Source organism: Nicotiana tomentosiformis, chromosome 9, assembly GCF_000390325.3.
Source record: "Nicotiana tomentosiformis chromosome 9, ASM39032v3, whole genome shotgun sequence".
Lineage (NCBI taxonomy): Eukaryota > Viridiplantae > Streptophyta > Magnoliopsida > Solanales > Solanaceae > Nicotiana > Nicotiana tomentosiformis.
The window spans coordinates 14,728,691-14,750,753 of NC_090820.1; the positions used below are offsets into that span (position 1 = coordinate 14,728,691).

General features: G+C 35.7%; 1 protein-coding gene, 1 long non-coding RNA gene and 1 pseudogene across 4 annotated transcripts; 1 reads left to right on the plus strand and 2 right to left on the minus strand.

The window, feature by feature from the left end:
• Positions 1-995: 995 nt before the first annotated feature.
• Positions 996-5,278, minus strand: LOC104103981 (uncharacterized). Of its 3 annotated transcripts, XR_688029.3 has the most exons (6): positions 5,156-5,278; positions 3,469-3,889; positions 3,298-3,358; positions 3,034-3,147; positions 1,638-1,745; positions 996-1,539 (listed from the first exon to the last, which is right to left on the minus strand). It is a non-coding gene; the product is annotated as an uncharacterized lncRNA (long non-coding RNA). The 3 variants fall into 3 exon arrangements; XR_011411317.1 differs by having other exon boundaries at positions 3,034-3,358; XR_011411319.1 differs by having other exon boundaries at positions 1,609-1,745; positions 3,034-3,358.
• Positions 5,279-11,569: 6,291 nt separating this feature from the next.
• On the minus strand, positions 11,570-12,091 carry LOC104103985 (uncharacterized). Its single transcript, XM_009611957.1, has one exon. It carries the CDS (start codon positions 12,089-12,091, stop codon positions 11,570-11,572), a length of 522 nt encoding a protein of 173 aa, XP_009610252.1.
• A 1,858-nt stretch (positions 12,092-13,949) lies between these two features.
• On the plus strand, positions 13,950-14,701 carry LOC104103983 (probable 2-oxoacid dependent dioxygenase; annotated as a pseudogene).
• Positions 14,702-22,063: the final 7,362 nt, after the last annotated feature.

Consider the following 22,063-nt stretch of genomic DNA (forward strand, 5'->3'; position numbering starts at 1 on the left):
TGTTTGATAATGAGTTTTAGTGAGACTTGAAACCTTTAAATGATCTAGTACCATGTTGAACTGTGTTTGATCGCCTCATTTAAAAGATTAAGCTGTAAAGATTAGGAATATTTTTATTTATCTAAAAATATCATAAAAATCTCAAAGATATGAATTGAGAGGCTGCCACATTTGCCATTACTATTCAGCAGCATTGCTTTCAACCCGAGCTCACCATAAGCACCGGCAAGATTCTGTTTTTGCTTTCAGTTCCGAAAATTAGTTCCATTACTTCACCTTGATCAGAGAGCCAAAAATTTATGATCGTCCTTTCACTACTTGAAAATGGCTATTTTTCGACTACAAAAACGGTCAGAAAGTGGTCAGAAAATGCTAATTTCGGACTATATTCAGGCCGAAAAGTCGTAGTCGCAAAATAGCTGATCTGAAATAGTTTGCAACCGAATCCGTCCGCAATTTGCGACTACAGCGGTCGGAAAGTCAAAATAGGAAAACGGCTAATAAATGTAGTTAATTTTCCGACTGACGCGGTCACAAACAAATTAAATTAAATTTAATTTTATATTAACTTTTCCACTACTTCGGTCGCAAAAGGTATACATAATTATAATATTATTTAATTTTATTTGAATTTTTTCACTACTGTGGTCGCAAGTCTAATTTAAAATTATTTATTTATTTATATTTCCGACTACCGTGGTCGCAAATCTAATTTAAAATTATTTATTTATTTATATTTCCGACTACAATAGTCGCATATGTTCCTGAATCTGGAATATTTTGATCCATTTTGCAACTACTATGGTCGGAAATCAGTCGGAAAATTGGGAATTCTTTGCCAAATTCCAGCTCTTTTTTAAGCAGTACCACCTGCCAATTCAAATATACAACAACCAATTAATCCACCATGCCAACCAATTATTCCACAATGCTAACCAATAAATCCGCCATTTCAACCAATCTATCCACCATTGCAACTAATCAAATCCATAAAATGCAAAACATAAATACTTGTAACTAAAACATCCAAAAAGAGTTAAACATTCTAGCACCATTCAATCTAGTCTAAAACATTACAATCATAGTCAAGTGTAAATATTACCAAGTCTAAACATCCAACTACAACAAATAATAATGTCTCAAACATCATAACCATAACAAACTAAAACTCATTATCCCCGCCATCCTCGCCATTCAAAGGATCAAATGGACGTCCGCTAATAAATTTCTTCACTAGACTCTGCAATTTGTTTAATTTGCGCGATCTTCTTTCCGTTCCTCCTTCAACTCTTCAACTTCTTTTCGTAATGCTTCCACCTTTTCTTGATCTTGCGAATAACTCGCATCACCGGACAACAATGTCGTAGAATGACAAACGGAATATTGTGATCTAAGACCGTAGGTTCTACCTTTCTTTGCGCCACTAACTACCTGCGTCCATATTGAAGCTATATCATTGAGAGACACTTGGGTTGAGCTACCATCCTCGGAATCGGGTTGACTTTGAAGCCATTCCTCAAAACGTTGCTGATAGGCTTCCTGAAATTAAAATGTTTGATATTCTTGATTCACTATGGTCAAGTTGGCAATAAAGTGATAATAATTTACCTCCGTTTCAAAAAAACACAGATAACTACCTCCGTCCATATTGAAGCTATATCATTGAGAGACACTTGGGTTGAGCTACCATCCTCGGAATCGGGTTGACTTTGAAGCCATTCCTCAAAACGTTGCTGATAGGCTTCCTGAAATTAAAATGTTTGATATTCTTGATTCACTATGGTCAAGTTGGCAATAAAGTGATAATAATTTACCTCCGTTTCAAAAAAACACAGATAGTTGATAATTTTGTTCACAACCAGAGAAAGAGATACATATATACATGAAAAATGTTAGCAAGTTAGTCAGAATCCTGCTAGTAATAGATGAATAGCAAGACTAAAGATCCTGCTAGTAATAGATAATCCTTTAAAAAACTGCTTCAAAAGTCCTTTCCTTGTAGTATTTGTGATAGATAGTAATAGATAGTCAGCTCTTGCTTCCCTAACATATATTGATTTATCCAGCAACAGTGTTCAAAAGTCCTTTCCTTGTAGTATTTGTGATCTAGAAGGCCTTGTTTTTACCAATTTCCCCGGCAACAAATTCACTGGCCTTAAGATTTTTAAAATAATTTGTTATTGGTATGATATGCTTATTGTGAAAACCATGGTACTTTCTTGTCAATCTCCACCTACTTTGTCTTCTAGATGGAGAGCATTGCCAACTGAGTAATATATTCTTGCAAAGATTTCATGTCTGCTAAGTTTCCAATTTTTTTCCCTTTCCAAGATGAAAGATTTACCTAGCTTTTATGGAAAATTGTCAAATATCTTAGGTTGTGAAATAGTTTTCTTTTTTATGTCAAATGATATCCTCAAATTTTTATCTGTTCAAATGAAAAGAAAATGGAAAAATAGAAAGTCCGTTGTGTTGAAAATTTGCATCAGCAGCTGTTTTGAGTTGTAGGATTCATAGTTAGATTTTTAGAAAAGGAATGGATGAACCCTACCTTGAAAAGTTGATTTTCAATTATTAGTTGTCCAAGAAACAGAACATGCATATAGGGAAAAGAAATGGTTATATCTATATGCCTCTAAAAGGAAATAAAATTAAGGAAAACAAAAGCCAAAAGCATTTATGCCATATGAGCATATGGGAATTTTGGGTCCCCTTCCTCAACACATTTATACATAAAATGTGGCTAAGAGTTGCTCAGAACATCAAAATATCTACTCTGTTTTATTGACAAAATTGCCAAGTGCACTTGTTACACTAGATTGTTCTGATTTTCTAAGTGCCCACTAGGCTAATGTCTAGATCAAGCAAAACACATAGATTCATTTCTTGTTAACTGATTGTATTGATTTTGCAGTTATTTCTCCCTTTGCCTAATTATCAGGTAATGGATACTTCTTTCAATGTAGCTACTTCTTTCATCTCCAATAAAAAACCAAAAGACGAAACTAGAGAATCTTGTAGTTAGGATCTTACATATGTCCTCGCAGCACGCGGCTCGACCCATTCTCTTGTCCCATCCTTTTTCTTTTTCATATGTTTGTCCTCAAAGACCTCAGCATAAGTCACAAGTCTCACTTTTTCCTTTTCCTGCAAAAAAAAATAAGTTAGATAAAGTTCAATTGCATCTAGTTAAAATCAAAACAAAAATAATCTGAGGAGGCGGCGGAGGAGGAGGAGGCGGAGGATGAGGAGGATGAGGAGAAGGACTCATAAATGGCACAGACGAGGTCATGGGACCTGAAGTGTACTGAGGAAGCTGGGTATCGTGTCTTATCTTCTTTTTTTTACCCGGCGCCATCTGTGTAACATAAGTATATTAAAAACATTAGATGAAATATGTTAAGACATAAAAAATGTAAAGAAATTCTTCAGCTTATTAAATGAAAACGAAAATACATAAAAACCAACATGCCAATCCTCTTCGCTTGATTGATATTCATTATTTTGTTTCATTTTCATCAAGCAATTCTTCCTCATCGCTTGTTTCATTTTCATCAAGTAATTCTTCCTCATCGCTTGTTTCATTTTCATCAAATGATTCTTCCTCGCTTGTTTCACGTTCATCGGCGGGATCTTCCTCCATGTTTGTACGGGATGTTCCTTCCATAAATCCTTTTTTATAAAGATGAACTTTAACAACATCTGGTTGTAATAACTTTTCGCACTTGCATTTCATACAAGGACACCTAATCACCCCTTCACTGAGTAATTTATGAAGTGCTTTTGTTTTAGCCATGAATTCAGCAACCCCTTCTATAAATTCCTCCCTCAACCCACTACGATTAGGATAAATTCGATTATACATCCATCTACGATGTGCAAGCTCCATCTACACAAAATAAATCCAAGATATTTAAAACAATATATATTAATTAGTATTATGATCGTTTAACACAAGCCATCTACACAAATACATTGTAATTACAAATACATTCTAATTAAGCAGATTCTAATCACAAATACATTCTACTTAAGCATATTCAAGTTGAAAGAGCTCTCCACAAGAAAGTATGAATTCCATTTGAGCTTCATTCTTTTAAAGTAGCCTCATTTTATTTCAAGAAAGTATATTTTACTAGTAAAAGCATTTGAATTAGTGTATTTCAAGAAAGTATACTTTCAAGAAAGCATACCCCTAATGTAAGAAATAAAAGCACGCATTTGTCACAAGCTTGGGCTTCAACATAGCTATAATTTTACAACTTACATTGGGCGAGTTTTGGTCATAATCTAGACTTTAAAGTTTGAGTCCTTCGTTTTTTCCAGAAAGGTAACAGTGGAGCTTGAGTCAAATTTTAATGCTAATATTTAAAAATCTAACCAAAGTAGGAGAAAACAAGTGGTCGAAGAGGAATCTTTACACAAATAACTAACCGCATTCATTATTTACTTTTTCTAGCCGATATACATATATTATACCACATATTATGCATGGTCATACACATATCATAAATGAATTATACATATACATCTGCTAGCTATTTTTAGTTTAAGCGGTTGGATTGCAGCTATTTGGGTTAATTCTTCAGGACTAACTTTCTCTACAATAAGCTACATAAAACATTTGATTTCCAGAAACTTGTAGAGTCCCAGCCTCTAGTAAAACCATAACTTTCATATTAACCAAACAAGATCCTTGAACAAGAAAAGCTGGAGTACCTTAAGCGATGAAACAAACTGAAGAAGAAAATAAAATGTATTTAAAAAAAAAAGGAAAACGAAAGAATCGACAGGTTTACATATTTGCTAGTCCAGTTAACATCTTTCGAGAAAACTTTCCCAGAATATGAAAAGCTTGAAAAGGGTCAAGGCTAATTAACAAGCTAACTAGACGAGAATGAATACAACAGTTTCTAGGTAAGAAACAGTAACAACCTTTGTTGAAAGGAAAAATCACCACTACAAAAGAAATTCCCCCTTTTTAATTACTAGAAATTTCAATAAGAAGCATAACACAACATGGATTGAAAAGAGAAACAATGTCTTAACAAGATATGATTACAGCAATGAATGAGAATTATAAAAATATCACTGCAACTCATTCACGCTAATGAGAGTGAAGATGTAAAGAAAGAATTGGGTGGTGTGCAGTTACCTGAAATATTCGTTCGCCCGACCTCTGTCAGCCGCTGAGATGAAGTGGAAGATATCGAGAGAGAGAGAGAGAGAGAGGAGGGAAATTGGGGAAATAGGGCGCGCAGAAATTGGGGAAATAAGGTTTTAGTGAAATATTAAATTTAGATTTCTGACTAACGTGGTCACAAAACCATTTAATTTTTTTTTACCATTTTAATTTTAACTTAGCGACCGACGCTTTGTTGGCCAACTAATATTTTTGACTTTTTATTGTCCGACTAAATCGGTAGCAAAAGTGAACAAGGGAAATTGACGCGCTATTTTCACACTATTTTTGTCGGAATAATAGTCGAATTTTTATTTTTTTAAAAGTAATAAAAATTCAGATTTGTTTCCGACTACAACAGTCGCAAAATTAGTCCCATTAGCGACTACTTCATTTTCAGTCGGAAATTTCAGTCAGAAATTAATGTTTTTCTAGTAGTGTTCTTTTTTAAAAAAAATCCTTTTCACAAGCCACCAAAATATCTTATAAATGTCCTCTTTTTCTCTATTTTGCAAGTGACGCGCTTTAATGTTATGCGGTAAGTACTGCTGGTGAGCATTGTGGTCAATTTTAGTTTGACCCATTGTACTTTTTTGTTGTAGAACCCACTTTGTGGTGACAAAGATTAGACATAACTCCTGCGAGAGGCGGTGGAGCCAGGATTTCAAACATATAGGTTCGGAAGTCGAATCTTTTTAAGTTATCGGGTTCTGAATTAATAATTTATATATGTTCAATGAACTTTCTAAGATACATACATGGTTTTAATCAAAGTTACTGGGTTCGGCCGAACTCATAGTCGGACTCTGGCTCCGCCCCTGACTCCTGCCTTGTATATTAGTGGCAAAACGACCCCGTATCTACTTAAACTTGCACCGGTTTGTCATCCCGATATATAAACTTTTATATTTTCCATTTGGACACCTCTACTTGATGAACTTAATACTAATAAACACATCTGACTGAACGTGTTCTTCACTCGCCTGGACATGACTGACACATCATATACTAAGTCTTTTATTCTTTGACTTGTGTAATCTGTGGGTCCTACTTTAAATGAAAAATCATTTTACCAGATTGTTATTGTCCTCCTCTTTAAAAAAATTAATTTTTGTCTTCTTCGTAGTCAAAGCTCCTGTCGATCCACCACTATTCCACCATATTCAATACTCTATCATCATTAATTTGTTTTTTCCATTCTCTTTATCTTAAAAATTCTCCTCTCAAAAGACCTCTTATATCAGTAAAATTAGCCATTGCCTCAACAAGTCACCATTGAAAGACTTAAATTTTTTATTTACCGTGGACAATCTCTCAAACAAGAAAAAATTAAAGATGATATTCATTTTAATTTTTTGCAGTGAAGCTTTTAATGAAGAAAAATGGCTATCTATTTTGATTCCTAAGAATGATATGATTTTGGGTATTTTTCAGCAGTTTTAATGGGAAAGGAGACAAAGGTTAGTAGGTCTAGGAGATATTGTGATGTTTGGGAAGTCAGACCATTGGTTTATTGGGGATATTTTAATGGAGCATAGGTACACCATTGCTATGTAGTGAAGAGCTTCAAAGCCTCTAATGGAGATTAAAAAAAAAAAAGAGAAACAAAAGGACACATGATTTCAGGGGAAAGAAAAGAAAAGAAAGGGAAAGGGGATGGGGAGATGGGGTGTCGGGTGGGTTTTGGGAATTTTTTATTCTTTTTTACTTTTTATCTTTTCTTTTCATTTTCAAGAAAATTGCTCTCACGTGTCTGATTTGCATGATATGCAAACACTATTGCCAAGTCACACATATTGTTGTCACATAGACTTGGTCAATGGTCAGAAGTGTTTATTGATACTTATTTTGTTAAGTACAAGTGTTTAAATGGAAAACTTTTAAATTCATTTACATGGTTGACAAACGAGTACAAGTTTAAATGGCCCGGAGACCATTTTGCCTATATTAGTTAATACCTGAAAAGAATGATGTAGTACCTAACCTCCTTATATCATATTTCTCAATGAAATAGTAGCTCAAAGCTCAGTTGAGCTTCAATGGTGATGAGATCTGAACCTCTATTCAATGGGAGGTTACAGTGAAGACAATGATGAAGAAGGAGATAGACGAAGTTTCTGGAATTTCAATTCACTGAAAAATGAAAAGTGAGTGGAGTGTCCACTATATACAAACGAGAATAATAAGGAAAATGAAGAAATAAAATCAGCTAACTAAGCTTCTACAGCTGTCACTTAACTAACCACTAACTACTCCACTAACTGCTAACTAACACTAATAACTCTGCTCCAATAACTAACTAAGCTAAGCTAAGATGAATAATTAATCTTAACACCTCTCCTCAAGTTGGAGGTGTAGTGAACACAACCAACTTGCCTAATGTAGCACTGTGCTTGATTCTAGTCAGGGCTTTAATCAAAACATATGTGAGTTGATTGTTTGTTCTAATGTGGTGGAGAGAGATTAAGCCTGCTTGTAATTGATCACACATAAAATGACAATCCACTTCTATATGCTTGGTCCTTTCGTGAAACACTGGATTCTTTGCAATGTGCAGTGCAGACTGACTGTCATAAAAGACTGAGATAGGCAAGGAAAATGGGACAGTCAGTTCCTCAAATAGTCTGCTCAACCATACTAGTTCCCTCACTACTTTCCTCAAAGCTCTATATTCTGCTTCTGTAGAGGATAGAGATATAGTCTCTTGTTTCTTATATTTTCAGCTGATAGGACTGTTACCCAGTAGTACTAAATAACCTAGTAATGAACCTCCTAGAATCCGGGCAAGCTGCCCAATCAGAGTCACAATAAGCTTTAACTGTGTGATCTCTATCCTTTAACATGAAAATTCCTAAGGTAGGGTCATTCCTCAGATATTTGAGCAGGTGAAATACTGCTTTCAGATAGGTTTCTATGGGCTACTGCATGAACTGACTTAAGTGTTGAACACTATATGCAATATCCAATCTGGTGTTAGTTAGAAAGTTCAGTTTACCTACTAGCTTTCGATAATAGGTAGGGTCCTTCAGTATTGTGCCTTCTCTGGCCTTCAGCTTTATAGTGGGATCCAAAGGTGAAGAGCAAGGCTTGTGATCCAAACAATTGTACTCCTTTAACAAGTCTAACACAAACTTCTTTTGAGATATGATGACCCCATCATCTTTATACATAATCTCCAAACCCAGGAAGTAGTGTAGCTGCCCCAGGTCCTTGATCTTGAATTGTTCATGTAGGAATGCTTTGAGTTGTGCAATTTCCTATTGGTCAGTTCCAGTGAGTAGTACATCATCCACATACACTGCAACATATACTGAGGATTCTCCATTTCTTTTGTAGAAAGGTGAGTAGTCATACATGGAATGTATATAGCCCTTTGAGCACAATGCTTCAGTCAATTTTGCATGCCATTGTCGACTAGCTTGTTTTAAACCATAAAGAGATTTATTCAGTTTACAAACCAATCCTGGTTTGTCTAAAACTAGCCCAGGTGGTACTTGCATGTACACCTACTCATTGAGGTCTTCATGGAGAAAAGCGTTGTTCACATCCAACTGAGATATGGACCGGCCTTTCTTAACTGTTGTAGCTATCAAGGCCCTCACTGTTGTCATCTTTACCACTGGTGAGAAAGTTTTTGTATAATCAATTCCTGCATGTTGAATGTAGCCTTTAACAATCAGCCTGGCTTTGAACCTTTCAATACTACTATCTACTTTGTGCTTCACCTTGTATACCCATTTGCAACCTATTGCCTGCTTTCCAGGTGGCAAGATTACTAGGTCCCAAGTATGATTGGAATATAGTGCTTCAAATTCCTGTGTCATTACAGCTTACCATGCAGGATCAATGGATGCCTCCTCATATGATGATGGTTCCCTGTCATGACAAACATTTATCACAAGAGTCTGACTATTGGCAGTTAGTAGATCAGAGGCAATATGGTGGTTCACAGAGAATAAAGCACTTAGGGAAACAAAATTTGTTTTGAGGTGAGGAAAGAAATGTACATAATCTTGCAGATAGATAGGTGATTTATGAGTTTTTTATGATTGCCTTATTAGTTGGACAGGTTCTTCATGAGTCTGTTCAGTGTAGTATTATTGTGGTGAATCAGGCAGTGAAGAAGTGGGCACTACAAAATGTGACGGGGAAGCTACATGTGCAGGTGACATAGGATTAGATGTGTTATTTGCACTCCTTTGACTATTCAATTTCTCAGACACTTGTGTGATATTTGTATTATCAGAAGGTTGCTCACATAGGGACTCAATAAAAGGAATTGGATGAGGGACAGATGATTGAGGAGATTTGTTCATATTGACTGCAAAAGGAAATATGGACTCATTAAATACCACATCCCTGGAGATATGAATTTTCCTGGTGGCTAGACTCAGAACTTTGTACCCTTTTGTGTTGAAAGGATAACCAACAAACACATGTGGTGTTGTTCTGGCTTCAAACTTGTCCCTGTGTGGTATTGGTACAGTAGGATAACATAAGCAACCAAAGTTCTTTAGGTGAGAATACTTTGGCTTTCTTTTGTCAGTAGTTCATATGGGGTTTGATTGTTAATAGAACTAGAAGGTAGTCTATTTATAATGTAGGTGGCACAAAGAACACATTCACCCCAGTATCTTAAAGGTAGTTTGGATTGGAAGAGAAGAGCTCTGGCTATTTCAAGGAGATATTTGTGCTTTCTTTCCACCACACCATTCTGCTGTGGTGTGTAGGGACATGTTCTTTGATGGATGACCCCCTTAGATTGAAACAACATACTTGCTTCTTTGTTAGTGAACTCTAATCTATTATCTGACCTTAAGGAATTGATAGTTACACCAAACTGGGTTTCTACTAGATTCATGAGCTCTTTGAGTATTTGAAGAGCATTACTTTTGCTGGATAAAAGGTGAGTCCAAGTAGATATACTAAAATCATCCACCATAGTTATGAAGTATTTATATCTATCATGTGTAGGGACATGATATGGACCCCACAGATCAACATGTAGAACTTCAAAGATTCTATTGGTTGTACTGGTTTTCTGAGAAAATGGCAGTCTTTCTTGTCTAGCCATTGGGCAAATGGTGCAGTTGAAGGGTTGTTTGGGAGAAAGTGACAGGTATAGAAGTAATGTTTTTCAATTTGACAAAGGGTACATGTCCAAGTCTATTATGCCACAACACATCTATATTGCTTTCAACATATAGAGAATATACTAGGAACCTCAGAAGATGGACTTATAAAGGAAAATTGTTCTTCAATATTTGCACATGGACTATTTACAACTGGATAAGAAGAAACACAATTATTGATATGTAATGGCCTATTTACAATAGAATGAGAGGGATAATATGTGTTACAAGTGCAACAAGTAGAAGTAGTGGACAAGGTATGAGTAGTCTTTACTGCAGGGCTTGTACTGTTCCTCTTCAGACAGCTTGGGCACAGGATGTACAGCCCATCTCTCACTCTACCAATCACCAGAGGCCTCTTCATTGAAGGGGCCTGCAGTATGAAACAATATTTAATAAAAGCAACAAGACAATTGAGATGAGAGGCCAAAGAATGAACAGATATTATATTGTATCTAAAGAAGTGAACAAACATCACTTTGTCTAGAGTGATCTTAGGAGTGAGCATCACACTACCAATTTCTGTCGCCTTTACCATGTAGCCATTTGGAAGTACAACTAATAAAGGATAGGGTAAAGCTATTATGTTGGTTAATAAGGATTTGTTAAAAATCATGTTGTTTGATGCCCTTGAATCTATAATCTATGAGTCAGCTTTGTTTTTGAAACATTCACATGACAGTTTACCAAAATCAATGGAGGAATTACAAGCTATCATACCTGCAAAGTTTGTTGTTCCTGATGCAATATTAGCACTAGTTGTGCAATCTCTCCCTCCTCTTGATTGAAACTGCTGCAGTAGACTCACCAACTGGTTGTATTCCCCTTGGGTGAGACTCACATTTTGAGCATTATCATGAGCAACATATTTCTCAGTCTCAGCAGGTTGTGTATCAGTGGTTGCTACATGTGCATTAGCCATTGCTCTATTTCCTCTATTGAACCTATTATTCTGGTTGCTGTTGGAATTGTGGTTGTAGTTGAAATTTTGCCTAGGATTTTGATTGAAATTAGAGGTCTGGTTTTGATTTATGTTTGGATTCTGATTCTGACTGAAACTTTGAGGGTATACATGAAGCTTGTAGCATTTTTTTTTGGTGTGCGTTGGTCTCTTACAGTAATCGCAAAAAGGTCTGTTCCTGTTGTTGTGATTGTTACTGGGAGAATAATTTGTCATGAATGACCCAGGTCTGTTTGTGCTAGCATTCAAGGCTGATGATTCTAGAGCTAAATGACCAATTGGCTTGATTTCTCTCTACCTTTCCTCTTGAATTAGTAAAGAAAAGGCTTGGGCAATTGTAGGAAGAGGATTCATCATCAGTATACTGCCTCGAACCACATTGTATGTCTCATTCAATCCCATGAGAAATTGTATCAACCTCTTATCCTGCTCAGTTTTGTGCATGCTTTCCTTAGCTCCGCATGTGCAATTGCAAGTGCAATGGGATTTGGCAATCAAAGTGTTGAGTTTCTCCCATAGCTTCTTCATCTTAGTGTAGTAACCAGTGATATCAAGGGCTCCTTGGGATAAATCATTGATTTCCTTTTGGATCTGGTATAGTTTTGTTCCATTTGTTTGATCATATCGATCTTCAAGTTCTCTCCACAATTCAACTGCATCTTCTACGTACTCAACACTATCTACAATTTCCTTAGCTAATGAGTTCATAATCCATGAAGTGACCATGTCATCACATCTTTCCCATAATCGAAATTTTGATGAATTTGGATCTAGTCTCTTGCATTCCCCATTGATGAATCTCAGCTTATTTTTCATTGATAGGGCTCATATTACACCCCTTCTCCAATGTCGATATCCAAAGCCATCAAATGGAACAGGAACCAAAGCTGCTCCGGGATTATCAGATGGATACATATACAAGGGACTACTGATATCAACACTTGACTGATTAGGAGACTCAGCCATAGACGGTGTAGATTGATCACTGTCTTCGACAATAGTCATCTCATACAGTACAAAATTTCTAAACAAATGAGGGCTAGAAAATAGCGATTACAAATCTAACAACGATTTCCAAGTGATTACAGATTCAGAAGCAGAACATAACCTTTTCACAATTGTAGCTTGAAATCGATGGAAAAGTGAACTTGCATGTGTGCGATTTAGTTGAAATCGAGATTGATGAAATTAGAACTAACAGATTCAGAGAGACGAGTCCAAATTTGTGCTTCTCACTCTGATACCATATCAGATTTCTCAATGAGGCAGTAGCTCAAAGCTTAGTTGAGCTTCAATGGTGATGAGATCTGAACCTCTATGCCATGGGAGGTTACAGTGAAGACAATGATGAAGCAGGAGATAGACGAAGTTTATGGAATTTCAATTCACTGAAAAATGAAAAGTGAGTGGAGTGTCCACTATATACAAACGAGAACAATAAGGAAAATGAAGAAATAAAATCAGCTAACTAAGCTTCTACAGCTGTCACTTAACTAACCACTAACTACTCCTCTAACTGCTAACTAACACTAATAACTCTGCTCCAGTAACTAACTAAGCTAAGCTAAGATGAATAATTAATCTTAACACATATTACTAAGGCTGCAAATGCTTCTTTAGAGTTTTGAGCTTTACTAAAAAAATTACTCTACTGTTGCATGTGATTGTACAGAGAAAGTCTTAAACTATGATAAAAGTCTTTATATACATGTGATTGTGCCTAAACTATATTAAGGAGGACGTGTCGATCGAAGGATATCTACATGATGAGCTCGGTCGAATTCCGAAGTAGGGACGTCGAGCTTCGAGCCAATAGACCGATCAACGACAAGACTCGATATCATTATCGAGCTGAAGTTTAGTCCAAAAGGGATAACGAGCAGAGCAAAATTGGATTACAATTGAAGGAGGATGTTGAATTATATAATGTCCAAACAAATATCTATAATTAAACATCTGAAAAATATTTAAAAAATTGACATAAAAGAAAAAACCGTTTGAATCCCCAAATAGCAAGAGCGCTAGCTTTTAAATGAAGTGAATTGTTACTTAACATACTATGTTTTCCGCGCAAAGTTTTTTATTTGATATTTTACGGTTGTAAAATAATTTCCTTGTAAGAAAAAAATATGATGGGAAAGAGTACCAGTATAGTTGGACTTCATATCACTTATTGTTATCAAAATAAACAAACATTTCCTGAAAATGGTAATTATAAAGGATTTCATGGTTTTAATTTGAAGGAATGATTCAATTTCTTGTTAATCTTCTTTTTTGTATTTCCTCCTTGTTCTCTGCAATTGGAGGATAGCTACTAGCTTCTCTGCAACAAGTTGAACACGATTATTATTATTATTATTATTATTATTATTATTATTATTATTATTATTGTTGTTGTTGTTGTTTCCTTACTTTAATATTGTGGTGCTATTCTTAGTCGAAAATAACACGTGTTCCACTTTGGAGTGCTCTCTCTATTTCTGTCTTTTTAATCTCTTGTCTTATATTTCCTCCTTGTCCCCTGCAATTGGAGAATAAGTACTAGTTCCTCTTCAATATATGACATAACATAGTGACAGTTCCAAAATCATGTAATTAATTGAAAGAAAACAAGTTTGGACACATAAGTGTTAGTTCCAAAATCTCTCTATTTCCTTTTCTTAGTTTTTGCTTTCTAATGGAATCTGATTCCAAAGCTATAGAAAAATATTAACTATCTCATAAGCACCCTTATAATATCCTCAATGTTTCATTAGAAATCTTGCTTCAATATATAGTCAAAAGTTGAGTTTTCCTCTAAAGAAAGGAAGATGTTTGGCTCAAATAATGGTAGAACTGATCAAAATGAGAGTTCTGAATATGATAGGAAAAGTGAAGTTCAAGCCTTTGATGATTCAAACGTTGGTGTAAAGGGACTTTTGGATTCTGGTGTCACAAAGTTACCGCGCATATTCTTGCTCAACCAGCCTGTTATTGAATAGAAATCAGATTCTGATGCAGCTACTAAGTTTACCCTTCCAGTCATAGATTTAGGAGGCTCGGGCAAAAGTGCAGCTCAACGAGCTGATATTGTCCGAGAAATAAAGGATGCTTGTGAAAACTGAAAACTGGGGATTTTTCCAAATTGTCAACCATGAAATCCCATCAAGTGTTATGGAGAAAGTATTAGAAGGCGTTCGCCATTTTCACGAGCAGGATTCTGAGGTGAAGAAAGAGTTCTACTCTCGTGATGATACGAGAAAGTTCACCTACAATACCAATTTTGATCTACACAAAGCAAAAACAGCTAACTGGAGAGTCACCTTTTACGGTGTCATGGCTCCTAATCCTCCTCATCCCGAAGAAATGCCAGAGGTTTGCAGGTATATATTATGCTTACTATTAGTATGGTTTCTTTCCTTTAATATGCATCATTAATAGTGAACATTGGAGATTTTATGCAGGCAAGTTCACATTGGTAAAATTCTTTTATGTAGTTGTAAATGTTACAAACTTGATCAATTAATTCACTACTTTCCATTTTGTTTTGTAGCTGATCACAAAATCACAAACGATAAGTTCAGAAGCGTTCTTCATAGAGTGCTAGCGAAAAATGTAGGACCAAGAATTTCAGTGGCAAGTTTTTTCAGAATGCATTTTCAAGAAGGCAGTGAATCAAGATTATATGGTCCAATCAAGGAGTTGTTATCAGAGGAAAATCCTCCAATATACCGAGAAACACGCAGAAAAGAGTATGTCACTTATCTATACAACAAAGGGCTAGATGGAACTTCTTTATTGTCACATTTCAACTTACAAAAAGAGTGACAGGATTTGCTGCAGAAATGTTTCATCATCTTCCTGGTGTTTTACTCAGTGTGCCTGTGGTTATGTGCTCGCGAGTTCAATTAAGTATTCTTGTACCAGTTGTAACATGCATCTTTTTAGCAATTATAAATAAGCACCTCAAGTTCTGCTCATCTAAAAAAATTGAGAACAGTGGTTTCCTCAACACAAAATAAATGTTATCAAACCATGTTATGTATTCTTGAGTATACATTGGTGTTGGGAATAAACCCCCCGTTGAAATAATATTCACAATAATAAAAGCGGAATAATAACGTAGCACCAAGATGCGGTAATTAATAAGAATAAAAGAGTGACAACGACACCAAGATTTTTTTACGTAGAAAACCCTTTTGAATAAGGGAAAAAAAACTACGGCCCCGAGACGAGCAACTGATATCACTATAGTAATGAATTTTATATTTTATAGGTCCGAGTAAAATACTCCAAAGAGCACTACAACACTCAAAAGAAATAACCCTCTTTTGATATTCCCACCTTACTACAATATCGCTCACTCTCTATTTTTCTCACAGACTATTTTATTATACCCTGTCTGTGAAGCCTCACTCTTTCTTTCTAACTCTCAGATATATTTTTCCTCTGTGATTGGTGTGTAGAAATGAGATCCGAAGCTCTCCTTTTATAAGAAAAATGACCTACCTCTTCAACAAATCAGAATGAAGTATTGGTTGAAAATTTGCATTCTTGCTGACGCCCACCTAATTTGGCAACCAAGTCCAAGTCCAATTTGGCAACTTGGACTTTTTTAGTATGGGGATGGATCCCATAATCTCACTATTTTCTTTGATCCATTTATGGGGATGGACCCTACAAATCTCTCCCTCCAGACCCATTCACCCAAAGGAGGTAACGCTGGACTTAGCTTGAGTGCATGCCGACAAGTTCTTTGCACAATTCGAATTTGTCTCTTGGTACCACATTGGTCAACATATTTGAGGGATTCTCACTTGTATAAATCTTCAAGATTTTTAGAGATTCATTCTCTGCCATTTCTTGAATCGACGTAAGATATCACGTCGATATGTTTGGTCCTTGCATGGTACATGGAGTTCTTGCTAAGGTCTATTGCACTTTGACTGTCACAATAGACGACATACTTCTTCTAATGCAATCCAAACTCTTGAAGGAACCGTTTTAACCATATCATATCCTTGCCAGCTTCAGTAGCGGTAATATACTCCGCTTCAGTTGTAGAGAGTATGCCACACTTCTGCAACCTCGACTGCCATGATATAGCTCCCCCTTAAAATGTAAAAAAAATCCAGTAGTGAATTTTCTGTTATCATTGTCACGTGCCATATCAACATCTGTATAGTCCTTCAAGATTGGATCAGATCCTCCAAAACACAAGCAATCTCCTACCGTACCTCTTAGGTACCTAAGTATCCACTTGACTACTTCCCAATGTTCTTTTCTAGGAGTTTCAGGAAATCTGCTAACAACATCAACTGCATGAGCAATATCAGGTCTGGTGCATACCATTGCATACATCAAGCTTCCGAATGTTGAAGAATAAGGAACTCTAACCATGTTCCCTTTCTCCTCCATTATTGTAGGACATATCTTCTTGCTCAACTTTAGATGACTAGCATGAGGTGTATTGACTGGCTTAACATTTTTCATGTTGAAGCATTCCAGTACACGTTCAATGTACTTCTCCTAAGACAACCACAACTTTTTGCTTGTTCGCTCTCGAACTATCTTCATACCCAGAATTTGTTATGTTGGCCCCAAGTCCTTCATATCAAATGACTTGGACAAATCTCCCTTCAACTTTCCGATCAACCCCTTATCTTTTCCTACAATTAACATGCCATCCACATACAATAACAATATAATAAAATTATTTTCAGAAAAGCTTTTGAAGTATACACATGGATCAGAATATGTCTTTGTGTAAGTTTGACTTTTCATGAATGAGTCAAACTTCTTGTACCACTGTATTGGTGTCTGCTTTAACCCATAAAGACTCTTATTCAGTTTGCACACCATGTATTTCCTTTCAGCTACTTCAAATCCTTCTGGCTGCTCCATATAGATCTTCTCTTCCAAATCTCCGTGAAGAAATGCAGTTTTCACGTCAAACTGCTCCACTTCAAGATCTAGGCTAGCTGTTAAGCTTAAGATTGTTTGAATAGAAGACATTTTTACAATAGGTGAGAAAATTTTGTCAAAATCAATACTTTTCTTCTGCTCGAAGCCTTTTACCAACCATCAAGCTTTGTATCTGACGAGCTTGCCATTTCCATCTTTATTGAGTTTAAAGACCCATTTGCATTTGAGTGGTCTTTTACCCATTGGAAGTTCAACCAGCTTGTACTTGCCATTTTTCTGTAGAGATTCCATCTCTTCTTGTATGGCTGTGATCCACTGGTTCTTTTATGGATGAGACATCATCTCCTTAAGACTTTCTGGCTCCTCCTCATCACTGATGAGGACATACTCTATGGAAGGGTACATGCATGACTCTACCCTTGGCCTTTCTGATCTCCTCAGAGGTTGAGGTTGTTCTTCTCCCTGAGTGTGGTGATCCACTTGCTCGACATCATCATCAAGTTGCTCCCCCTGCTCAATAACCTCACCAGGTTGCTCCCCCCTACTCGGCAACCTTGTCGTTCGTGCTTTCTGCACTTTTGGGATAGTTAGAAGAAGAAGGAATGGTAACAAGGTTAGGAATTATACCATTTTTGGCCTTCTCTGACATATCATCAGCAGTTTCAACTTCACTTTCTCGGAAGACTACATCTCTGCTTCTGATGATCTTCTTATTTACAAGATCCCACAATTTGTATCTGAACTCTTCATCTCTGTATCCGATGAATATATAGGGAATAGATCTATCATCTAGCTTTATTATCTGCTCTTTTGGTACATGCGCAAAAGCTCTGTAACCGAACACCTTCAGATGCGAGTAGGACACCTCCTTGTTAGTCCAAACTCTCTCTAGGATGTCAAACGCCAACGGAACTGATGGACTCATATTGATCAAGTAACAGGCTGTCTGAACTTCTTCACCCTAGAATAACTTAGGCAGTTTAGTCATTCTGAGCATGCTTCTCACCTTCTCCACTATGGTGCGGTTCATCATTTCGGCTACACCATTGTGCTGTGAGGTTTCATGAACTGTCTTTTCATGTCTGATCCCATGGCTCGAACAATACTCTTCAAATTCCCTTGAAGTGTGCTCACCTCCCTTGTCACTTCGGAGACGCTTTAGCTTTTGGCATGTCTCCCTTTCCACCATAGCATGAAACTTCTAGAAATTTTGAAACACCTGATCTTTGGTTTTCAAAATATAAACCCATAATTTTTGTGAAGCATCATCAATAAAAGTAAAAAAATATTTATTACCGCCCATCGATTCAATTTCCCTTAGACCACAAACATCAGAATATACCAAATCAAGTATATTCAATTTTCTTTCAGACGATGTCTAAAATGAGACTCTATGCTGCTTACCAAATAAATAGTAGTCTCAAAGTTTTACCGTTGTACCTTTGGCATAAGAAATAAGTGATTTCCTGGCAAGAATCTTCAATCCCTTCTCGTTCATATGACCCATTCTTCTGTGCCACAAATCTGCAGAAATCTCATCTTGTGTCGCGTTCAATTCACCTTGGCATATTTCTGCATTTGTCCTGTACAATGTGCCACGAGCAACTCCCTTTGCAATCACCAATGATCCCTTGGTGAATATCCATTTTTTATTTGCAAAATGGTTCTCGTATCCATCTCGGTCTAAAGCAATTCCCGAGATCAAGTTCATCCGCAAATCAGGTACATGTCGCACGTCCTTTAGAATCAATGTGCGTCCGACATTTGTCTTGATACAAATATCATCGATCCCCGCAATCTTTGAGTAACTTGTGTTACCTATTCTCACAGTGCTGAAATCACATACTACATATCTACAAAAAATATCTCTTACCGGTGTGGCATGGTAAGATGTTGTTGTATCAACCACCTATTCCGACTCTAGGACTCACAAGTGCATGCATTCCTCATCCTCATTTATAAAGAGGACAATATTATCATTGTTTTGCATCATGACAGTTTTGTTGTCATCATTCTTCTGGCCAATGCTTTCACCTTTTCCCTTCCTTGGATTTGGGCAATCTCTTTTGAAGTGACCTGGTTGATCACAATTGTAACAATTTCTGGCTCTTGATTTGGATCGGTTTTTAGACTTCCCACGAGCTCCAGATCTATCATAGTTGCTCGAACTCCTTTGATAACTCCTGCCTCTACCTTCTGTGATGAGAGCTTGTCTTTGATTTTCAGGCCTCTTTCTCATATTCTCGTTGAGTAGAAGAGTCGATGTGACATCTTTCAACTCAATGGTAGTCTTACCGTGCAGGATGGTTCAAATTATCGTACGAAGATGGCAACAAGTTCAACAATAAAATATGGCTTTATCTTCTTCCTCGATTTTCACTCCGGGATTAGCGAGCTGTGTGATTAGTTCGTTAAATACATTTAAATGTGACAAAACAATTGTACCTTCACCCATGTCTAGGGCGTATAGCTGCTTCTTCAGGTATAATTTATTTTTTAGCGTTTTGGACATGTATAGGCTTTCTAACCTTGTCCAAATGGCACATGCAGTGTCTTCATCAATGATGTTATTTACCACATCATCTAATAAGTGCAACCTGATTGCACCAGCAACCCTTTCATCCAAGTTAGCCCAATCCTCAGCTTTCATGGTATCAGGCTTTTTGGCATTAGCATCTAGTACTTTGTGTAAACCTTGTTGGATGAGCAAATCTTTTTCCATGTTGAGAAACTGTTATCTCTGTTGAATTTTGCTACCTCTTACTTTACTCCGGACATTTTTTCTTTTCACCGAGTATAGTACTACCAACAATGAATAGTACTTCTGTGAGCGAGCAGAACTTGTACTCTGATACCAGTTCTTAGGAATAAACCCACTACAGAAATAATACTCATAGTAATAAAAGCGGAATAATAATGTAGCACTGAGATACAGTAATTAACAAGAATAAAAGAGTGACAACTGTCACACCTCCTTTTTACCCCAAAAGATATATGCGTTATGGATTGTTGTGAGTTACAAAATTTTTTCAATAGGGGACTTTTACCCCAAAAATTTTCATGTTTTATGTATCTGCTTTTATATTAAAATATGAAATTATCTTTGAAATGAATCACGTGTGTGAATCCGTTTTATTTATTGTGCCAAAATCATGTCTCGTGCACGTGCACGCAATTAATAGCATTTTTATTATATTTAAGGTTGTTTCGCCCAAAGTTGCGAGAATGCATACCTTGATTTTAGTTTTGGGAATCGTAATTATGTCACGTAAACGTATACATAATCACGATGATTCAATTAATTAAGAGTATGCCAAAAGCATTCTAATGCATTCATGATTTGTTTCTTTCCTAAGTTTGAGATTATTGTGAAGGCCATGAATTATGGAATTACTTGTGGAAGAAGTGTATGATTTTAGATATTTGAATAAATAAACCATCATATACCAATATCCTACAACCCAACAATTGAAGATCAAACTCATTAGGGTCCAAATCTTTTCAACTTTAAAGCAAGTTTGAATACCATATTTTCAAAAACATGATTAAGCATATAACATTTAGTGACTAACTTACATTACTATTTATATAGTTTAAAGGCAAATAAATAAAATCACATGAAATAAGATAAAAATAACAGAGGGAAGAATAAACCTTTAATGCAAATTTTTTAATTAAATGAGTCTCCAAGAACAAATACAATAACTCAGACGAACGTCGAACAAGCATAAGCGACGAATAACATCAAACCTAGTGAACGGAGCTCCAACGGAATCCTCGACCTCGACTATTGACTCCATTTTTTGGCGTGTTAAAAGGGATGTTATGAAGTATTTTTGTTGGGTTTTGGTGATGACTTGCTGGATTTTTTGAAAGAAAGACGAAGAAAGAATGACACGAGTAGAAATTCTCTTAGCGTAGAAGAAGAAAAACAATTTCTCTCAATTCCCTCCTCCCTTCCTTTTTTCTCCTTCTCCCCCATTTTCCCCTTCTATTTAAAGAAAAACAATTCAGAATTTTTCAGATTTGTTTTAAACATATTTGATTATTTGATTATTTTGTTAATTAAAAAGATCCCACTTCCCATTTTCTTTTTTTTTTTTAAAAGAAAAAAAATAAAATAAATTCCCCACTTTCCTTTACTTTTATTTTTTTAAATTTTCACTTTTTACTTTTCTTTTTCACTTATTTTACTTTTTTAAAAAAAATATTTTCACCTACTTTTACTTTTACTTTTTTATTCCATACTTTTAATTTTTTTATTATTCTATTCCCATCCGAAAAATAATTTTTTTATTTAAAAATAAAGATAAATAATAATAATAATAATAATAATAATAATAATAATAATAATAATAATAATAATAATAATAATAATAATAATAATAATAATAATTTGACCTTTTAAATTATTTTTAATTCTTAACCTATATAAAAAAATGTAACAAAGCTAAAATAATATATATTAAATTTCTAAAAATATTTACATAGTAGAAGGTGATAAAAATTCAAATATAGTCAAAAATTAGGTGTTTACAACAACAATACCAAGATTTCTTACGTGGAAAACACTTTTGTATTAGGGAAAATAAACCATGGCCCCGAGACGAGCAACTGATATCACTATAGTAAGGAATTCTATACTTTGTAGATCCGAGTAAAATGCTCCAAAGACCACTACAACACTCAAAATAAATAACCCTCTTTTGATATTTCCATCTCACTACAATATCGCTCACTCTCTATTTTTCTCACAGACTATTTTATGATACCCTATTTGTGAAGCCTCACTCTTTCTTTCTAACTCTCATATATATATATTTCTCCTTTGAGATTGGTGTGTAGAAATGAGAGCCAAAACTCTCATTTTATAGGAGAAATGAC